This window comes from Pelodiscus sinensis, chromosome 22, assembly GCF_052426305.1.
Source record: "Pelodiscus sinensis isolate ZL-2025 chromosome 22, ASM5242630v1, whole genome shotgun sequence".
Lineage (NCBI taxonomy): Eukaryota > Metazoa > Chordata > Testudines > Trionychidae > Pelodiscus > Pelodiscus sinensis.
The window spans coordinates 21,429,167-21,438,114 of NC_143073.1; the positions used below are offsets into that span (position 1 = coordinate 21,429,167).

Sequence of the window (8,948 nt, forward strand, 5' to 3'; positions counted from 1 at the left end):
ATAGCTCCCACATGGATTGGACGCTCTCTTGCATTTCAGTTGTAATTACTGTGGACAATGTCCAACAAGGCACCAGTGCTCTTTCCTGGAGGCCTCTTCTATCAAAAAAACACTCTCTTCCGTGCACACATGCGCCTTTTTCTGAAAAAGCGTTTTTGGAAAAAAGCTGCTGCTTCGTGGAATGAGGTTTACCGCCATCCAAAAAAAAACCTCCATTCTTTCAACTTTCTGTCGAAAGAATGCAATAGCAATGTGGACGTAGGTATTGTTTTTTCCGGGAAAAACACTGCAGTGTAGACATAAGCTCTGAAGGAAAATTTCAAATTAGGCAAGTCGGAGCCCCCTGAAAATTGTGAGATTGGGTTTAAAAATCACAGGGTGTAAAAAAACAAAACAAAGCTTTTAGGGCTTGTTTATTCGCTGGTTTTTGATGCTCTACGGCTCAGTTTCATTTCTCTTTCTCCAAACCCCAGGTCTAGAGTGTGATTGTTTTGCCACAAAAGCTGAGTCTCATGAGATACGCGCCTCCAGGAGGGTGAGACTTTCTGAAATGGTCAGGTTTGACACTGAGACTCATGGGGATGTGAGTGGCTGTAGATAAATTCATCTATCTAGGAACAAAGAAAGTCGGCCGGACTTAGAGGACAGGGCACTCTATCCAGAGATGCAGTGACTCCCAGAAGGATTTGAGGGCTGTGTTGAAAAATCAGCTGAACACGAACTAGAGATTCATAGAGCTAGAAGAGACCTCAGGAGGTCATCAAGTCCAGCCCCCTGCCCTAGGCAGGACCAATCCCAACTCCTTATTTGGACTATCGGCTCCGCAGCTCCGTCGCTGTAGCTCTGTTTCGGTCGCACAATAAAGCTTCTGTGAGATTTCAGACTTTAGGACTTCAGAGCTGGTATAGCCACTTCCCCCACCCGCACCAATGCAAGAGATCTGTGTGCTACTCATGGCATTTTAAAACCCGTCTCTGAGGCCGGAAAATATTTTGAAACTCAACTTAAGGAGCTCCTGATTTAACAAATTCCAACTCGTGTCTCCTCACTACAGGGAAGCATCAAAATGAGTCCAAGGCAGGCTCCATTAATGCGGATGTGCTGCCTCAGACATAAAGCCTCAGGAAATCCTCTGGAGAGCTGTGGGAGTTCTTCCGGAGGCCAATACATTTGAATCAGCAGCACCGGAGCATCCACATTACCGTTATTTCGAAATTACTATTTCAGAATTGGCGTTACTCCTGATGAAAACCAGGAGTACAGAGTTCGAAGTCCGCAGCCCCTTATTTCAAAATAACAGGCTTCATAGTGTGGGGACACCACTTACGAATTCAACCATGGGGTCAGTTATTTCAAAACAAGGTCTTAGTGTAGACCCAGGCCGAACCTTTAATACAATCTCTTGATCTGGAAACCCACCTCAAAGTCGTCAGTTGGATTTCAGGATGGAGAATAGCAGGTTGTCTGGACAATCCCGAGATTCTAAAGCAAATTGGATTTCTGAACCGCTCCTGCTCACTCCAAGCTGATTCAGGACTTTTGTGGTTTTTGGAAACCAGTCCTGGGTATTTCAAGCTGATCAAGGAGAGGCATAGTGGAGGCAGGGGCGGGTCCAGACGGAGGGTTGGTGGTTACTGTGGCATGCTGATGTGTTCTGAGACCTCAGTCCTATTAGGTGGGCCTGTCCCTTATGGTGTCCGTCACCCACTGGGAGGCTTTGCAGACATTGGCGTAGACCCCAAGCCATCTTGGCAGGGCACAGACAGTTGTTCCCCAGGAGACCACGCCCTGCAATATCCCATCGCAGACCAGTGGGCCTCCGGAATCGCCCTGGAAAGACAACACAGAGGTATCAGCAAACACAGCTACAGCCCAGTGCATGTGCACAGAGGGCAGGTCCCTCCCCTCCAGCAGGGGGCATCAGACACACACATACATAGAAGTCCCATCCCTTCCAGCAGGGGGCGACAGCCAGACAGACCTACCACATGGGGCAGCAGGGACACACAAGTAGGAAGGGTGTAAAGAGCAGAAATGGGGTCAGGTGAACCCAGTTTGCTCTACCAGTGCTGGGGGTCAGGGCAGGCCACAGAGGTGGATGAAGCATTTAGGCCTTGGTGCAGCTGGAGGGCAGACTGGCTGCTTTTCCATGGAGTAAGGGGACGGGCTGACAACTGCCCCTCAGCAGCAGCCTGGAAGGATTTGGAGGTCGCCGGGGATAGGACAGTACCGAGCCCTGTGAGCGCCGACACCTGGCACCTGCCCCGATCTCCAAGGTTGCCCCTTACCTGGCATGAGCTTCTCCCGCCCTCTTCCACGCCGGCGCAGAGCATGTTCTCTGTGATCGAGCCCCTGTAACGCTCCTTGCAGCTGTCCTGGCTGACACTGTAGAGCTCTACGCACTGTAATTCATCGGGGAAGGTCACTGGGCAATGACAGGAAAACACGCTTGTGAGGAGGGTGCAAGAGACTTAACCTTTGTGTAAGGCCCTCAGCTGGCATAGATCCACTGACCCCAATGGAACAATGGCAGCTTGATCCCAGCTCAGGATCTGGTCCCAATGTCCCCACTGAACCTACGGCCCATTGACACTGCTGGGTTCTGTAAAGGGAAATCATGTCTTACTAATCTGCTAGGGTGTGTCTACACTAGCCACTCTAGTTCAAACTAGAGTGGCTAATGTAGTCATTTGAACTTGTAAATGAAGCCCGGGATTTAAATATCCCAGGCTTCATTTGCATGTTCCCAGGTGCCGCCAATTTTAAATGCCTGGTAGTTTTTTTTTTAAATGTTGGTGTTGTCGAAGTTGCATTTTGCACCAACAATTGTTTCAAGTTGAACAATTTCCCGTGTGAGAAGCCAAAGACTGTTGACAACCCGTTATCAAGGTCTCCCTAATGATCTTCAGCCTCCTTCCCGATGCTGAGCCCGACCTCAATCCCTTCTTTCCACACTCCAACACCCCTTACATTGGGGGGTCGTGGTGGAGCCCCATCCTGACATGATGCACTTTGTTCCAGGCGCAGGACACTGGGTTGCCAGGCCGATAGTTTTCACGTTGTTGTTGAGTTCAGCCGGTTCATCCAACTCCAGGAGCATGAAGTCGTTGTCCCGGGGGCGTCGATTATACTCCGGGTGCACGATGACATTTTTAACTCTTCGAAACTGTTCTGTGCCTTCATTCTTCTGCAGGTCATAATCCCCCAGATGCACCCGCACTGACCTGCGTGGAGACAGGGCAAAGGAGGAGATCAAGGGGAGGTGAGTCAAAGCTCATGGCAGGCAAAGAAATAATGTTGGGCCATGAGTGGATTTCCTGGAACAGAGGCGACCTCTGAGATCTCATCAGCTTGGGTCCCGTACGGCTCAGTTTGATTCCAGACTCATCTGAGCTTGGTTTTTTCTTGGCACACACATCGCCTTGACAGAACTGAGCAGAGCCATGGGGAAGGGCGCGTATGGAGCAAGCCACAGACACAAAAATAGAAGTATTGGTTACTTTATACACAAGTTTCACCTTATTCAGGTGCATGTATCCCCCATTTCTATAGTATCATGCACTGTAGAGTTGGTCCAGTTATTTTGAGGCCCAATGGCTGGACATAGCCTGCTTTGTTCTCCTGCCACGTGTAGGCAGTATACTTTGCTAGCTGTTCCCCGGTCTGAATAATCCCCTTCTTCACATTCTTAGCCACTGTTGCCAACACTGCTGCTTCTTGTGCCCGGTTTTACCCAGCTGAAATAAACTTGATAAGCTACGTAATTTGTGTAGTGGTAATTACATAGATTATTTTACCCAGCTGAAATAACCTCGATAAACTACGTAATTTGTGTAGTGGTAATTACACAGATTATTTTGAGATAAGGGTGCTGTATAGATGCATCTTGAGTTAGGATAAACAGGAATTATCATATTTGAAAAATAATAATTATAATAATAATGATGACGATATACAATATTAAATTACATTCAAACATACTAATTATATTAAATTTCAATATCTTATGTCGACATTTTCTAACATACTAATATTTGCTTTTGAGACTTTTTCTTTCCGAGTGCCCTGTTTGTTTATTTTGAGAACATTTTTGCAACAACCAAAACCAACTTTTCTCTCCGGTCATTCGGATTCACTGAAAAATTTGAAATTCTTTGACCCAGATTTGCTCTTTGCCATTCTCAGTGCTACTGCTTGGAGCTATAACTTGGGATGAGCGACCACAGTGAATCGGACGAGGCAAAAGTAAAACAAACCATGTTTAAGGGTCCCACGAATAGGGGGAACCATGGGCCACTGTTAAAAGCCAGGTCATGTTTTTTAGGTGGGGGGGTAGGGTTGCATACAGAAGTGAGACTTTCTATAGTGGGACAACCCTGATATTCCTGAGACATCTGGTCTGGCCCAGCCAAAAGCCAGGGGCAAAGAATCCACGATCAGCGGCGTGTTTATGAAAGATGGGGCTGTATGCAACCGAGCTCCTGCCCTCAACTCATACAGTATTTTGAAAAGCAGGGAGATGCTCCAAGGACTGATGCTAGCAAGTGCCGGGGGCAAGTTTCCTTCTGTCCACACCACTGGGGAGAGCCATACGGGCCTGCCACCTCCAGGCTGGCCACCACCTCTGAGGGTGCAGAGAAGAGCCACAAAATGGTGCAAGGGCTGGAAAAATGGGATGATGAGGCTGGGATTTGGGAGGGGGCAGAGGAAGACATGGGCTCAGATGGGGGACCCCAAAGAGAAGATAAGAACTAAGGACGTGGTCTCACCCGCCTTTCTCCCACCCCATGCCGACTTACCTGATACCTTTGTTACAGTGCGCGGCAGTCAACACCCAATTCCTGTCTACCAGGCTCCCGCCACAGTGGATGTGGCCGTTCTTCGTGAGAGCCACTTGGAAGGGCCGGGAGCCGGGGATGCAGGACGTCCCACCAACGACTATGCGTTCCATTCCCTTTAAGGCTGCTGTGGAGAGAGGTTCACGTCAGGCAGCAGCTGGCCAGGGGCTGGGACGAGCATCAGCCACGGCCGAATGAATTGACTGGTGGCAGAAGGGCCATTAGCTTCTGTCAACTGCCACTTGTGCACAGCCGTGCAGAGCACGAGTCGACCTGAGGCTGTCCCAGGCAGAACGGGCTCATAGGCCACACAGGGTTCAACACCCCCATTTCTGCGCAGCTTGCCATGGGGGAGGGAGAACGGCTCTGTCTTTCTCCTGATGTGCCTGCCCCTGGCACGCTCGGCCCAGCAGCAGAAAGGATACGGGGCAGCCACCCACCATGCATCCCATCAGCCAGGCCACGTGGTTGCTGCCAGAGCTGGAACCAAGGCCCTGGTGAGGCTCCCCCAGCAGGGACAGCCTCACCGCGGCCCGGCTGCAGCCACAGCACACAGGGCAGTCTGCAGCGCCACTCGCCGGGGGAGGGAGGAAAGAGAATTGTTAGCTGGTGCAAAGCTGTGCACCTTATAGGTAACGAAGCTCCCCGGTGGGCGGGGCTCATTAGCAGCTGGGGGTGTGGCCTGGCAGGGGTTCATGGCCCCCCACCGCTCTGTGGACCAGTGATTGGGAACTGCGGCCCTAGAGTCAGGAAAGCGCCTTTTGCTGTTCCCAAGGAAAAGCCCCCAGAGCTGATCAAATGATCCAAACAAATCAACCACTATGGGCCAGGCCCCAGAATCAAACTACAGCTCCCAGGATGCCTCATAAACCAGGACTCCCATGATGCACTGGCTTCCCCTTATCTAGTGGTGCCTGGTGAGTCATGGGATGTGTATCTGACATTACTGGAGAAAACCCATTTTCATTTTTTAAAAATAGTTTTATAGGCATGATTTTTTTTTCTTAAAAGAATTAGCGTCCTATTCGAAATGGCGCTCTGCTCTGTATGTTTTTAGAAAAGCTTTGCATGTAAAGACATTGACGTCTCAGAGAAGCAGATTTTTCTCCCCCAAAAACATTCCAGTTTGTGGGAAATTTCAAAATTCTTCCCTTCTGTCCTGACGCAGGACAAAAACCCCTTGTGAAATCAGGGCTCCCGGCCGGCCCCACAAGCAATGGAGGCTCATCAGCGATGAGGCCTGTCTATGTTAATCCCCTTTCACAACCTGTGGAACCGATTTAGGCACTTCCTGGAACTCTGCGCTTCCTGAGAAGCAACTTCTCTTATGCCAAGTCTGAGACACTCCTGTAGGGCCTGTGACGAAACTGCAGAACCCTCCCACCCCACCCAACGGTGGCTTCTCGCCAGGCTCTTCCCTACCTGCCGCTGCCCCGGCGACCAGCATGGCGAGGATCAGGAGCTGCATGGCGGCCGTCGCGATGGGAACAGTCGGCGACGTCGCTGGTTTACTGCAGGGAGAGAGCGACAGGGAATCGTTGGCCGGGGGTGTCTTGAGGAGGGAGGGTGATTCGCAGGTAAAGTGCTCGCTATGGAGTCAGGTGTGAGCAAGCTGTTTTCCTGCCCCGCAGCTACCCTGCCTGTACCGTAGGGCGATAGCAGAGCCCCTTGTGGAAAAACACACTGGGATTGTGTGGTGTCAAGGGGGGGCCAGTCTCCCCCAACTCAGCTCCATCATCCACTTCCACCTAGAGGCTCCCCCAAGGGGCACGTTCCATGGAAACATCTGATCTCATAGACTCATAGACTTTAAGGTCAGAAGGGACCATTATGATCATCTAGTCTGATCCCCTGCACAGTGCAGTCCACAAAATCTCACCCACCCCTCCTAGAATAATCCTCTCACCTATATCTCCGATATTGAAGCCTTCAAATACTTTGAAGACCCCAAGATGCAGAGAATCCTCCAGCTGTGATCTGTGCCCCATGCTACAGAGGAAGGCGAAAAACCTCCAGGGCCTCTGCCAATCTACCCTGGAGGAAAATTCCTTCCCGACCCCAAATATGGCGATCAGCTAAACCCTGAGCATGTGGGCAAGACTCATCAGCCAGACACCCAGAAAGTTCTCTATAGTAACTCCTATCATCCCTCCATTGACCTATTTCCCACTGATAATGAATGGTCAATTAGTTACCAAGATCATGTTATCTCATCAAACCATCCCCTTCATAAACCCATCTAGTTTAATCTTGAAACCAGATAGATCTTTTGCCCCCACTACTTCTCTTGGAAGGCCGTTCCAGAACCTCACTCCTCTAATGGTTAGAAACCTTCATCTAATCTCAAGTCTAAACTTCCTACTAGCCAGCTTATATCCATTTGTTCTTGTGTCCACATTGGTATTCAACGTAAATAATTCCTCTCCCTCCCTGGTATTTATCCCTCTAATATATTTAAAGAGTGCAATCATGTCCCCCCTCAGCCTTCTTTTGGTTAAGGTAAACAAGCCAAGCTCCTTGGGTCTCCTTTCATAAGACAGGTTTTCCATTCCTCGGATCATCCTAGTGGCCCTTCTTTGTACCTGTTCCAGTTTGAATTCATCCTTCTTAAACATGGGAGACCAGAATTGCACACAGTATTCCAAATGGGGTCTCACCAATGCATTGTATAATGGCACTAACACCTCCTTATCCCTACTGGAAATACCTCACCTAATACATCCCAAGATCGTATTAGCCTTTTTCACAGCCATGTCACAATGGCGGCTCATAGTCATTCTATAATCAACCAGGACTCCGAGGTCCTTCTCCTCCTCCGTTACTTCCAACTGATGTGTCCCCAGCTTATAACTAAAATTCTTGTTATTAATCCCTAAATGCATAACCTTACACTTCTCACTATTAAATTTCATCCTATTGCTATCACTCCAATTTACAAGATCATCCAGATCTTCCTGTATGATATCCCGATACTTTTCTGAATTGGCAATAGCTCCCAACTTTGTGTCATCCACAAATTTTATTAGGACACTTCCACTTTTGGTGCCAACATCAGCAATAAAAAGATTAAATAAAATTGGCCCCAAAACTGATCCCTGAGGAACTCCGCTAGTAACCTTCCTCCAACCTGACAGTTCACCTTTCAGTATGACCCGCTGTAGTCTCCCCTTTAACCAGTTGCTTATCCACCTCTCAACTTTCATATTAATCTCTATCTTTTCCAATTTAACCAATAATTCCCCATGTGGTACTGTATCAAATGCCTTACTAAAGTCGAGGTAAATTAGATCCACTGCATTTCCTTTATCTAAAAAAATCTGTTACTTTCTCAAAAAAGGAGATCAGGTTGGTTTGGCACGATCTACCTTTTGTAAACCATGTTGTAATTTGTCCCAATTGCCATTAGCCTCAATGTCTCTAACTACTTTCTCCTTCAAAATTTTTTCCAGGATTTTACATACTACAGATGTCAAACTAACAGGCCTATAGTTACCTGGGTCGCTTTTTTTCCCTTTCTTAAAAATCGGAACTATATTAGCAATTCTCCAGTCAAATGGTATGTGACGGGGCACTCGCGCCCCGCACTGAGAGCGCGCCGGGAGGCGCCGGGCGGTGGGACGGGGCACTCGCGCCCCGCACGGAGAGCGCGCCGGGAGGCGCCGGGCAGCCACACCGGGGGGCGGGGAACACGGCCCAGCCCACCGCGGCGGGCTACAGGAACACGCCGGCAGCCGGCGCAGGGAGCATCGGGAGGCAGCGGGCGCCGACCAGCAGGGCCCAAGAAGGAGGGGCCGGGGAGGCGCAGGGGGATGACGTCACGGGGGAAGGGCGGCCGAGAGGCGTCGCAGGGGAAGTGACACAGGGGGGGAACGGAGCCGGCGGGGGATTTAAACCCGGGGCTGGCACGGTGCAAGGAAGCGCGGTGGACGGAGCAGGACGGGGAGAAACGGAGGGAGAGGTGAGGCAGGAGAGGTCAAGGGAAGCGGGCCGGGAGGCCTGGTGGAGTAGGAAGCGGCCCAGGGCGGGGTCGTGGAGCCCGTGAGCGGGTGTGTTTTGGGGCGTTCCCCCATCCGTGAGGGAGGGACCACGGGTCCCTGCCTTTAGGGCCCT

General features: G+C 50.1%; 1 protein-coding gene across 1 annotated transcript; it reads right to left on the reverse strand.

Moving 5' to 3' along the window:
• Positions 1-1,671: 1,671 nt before the first annotated feature.
• LOC149521849 (trypsin-like) lies at positions 1,672-4,951 on the reverse strand. The gene is made up of 4 exons (XM_089772736.1): positions 4,800-4,951; positions 2,971-3,224; positions 2,289-2,425; positions 1,672-1,830 (listed from the first exon to the last, which is right to left on the reverse strand). Exons 1-4 carry the CDS (start codon positions 4,949-4,951, stop codon positions 1,672-1,674), a joined length of 702 nt encoding a protein of 233 aa, XP_089628862.1.
• Positions 4,952-8,948: the final 3,997 nt, after the last annotated feature.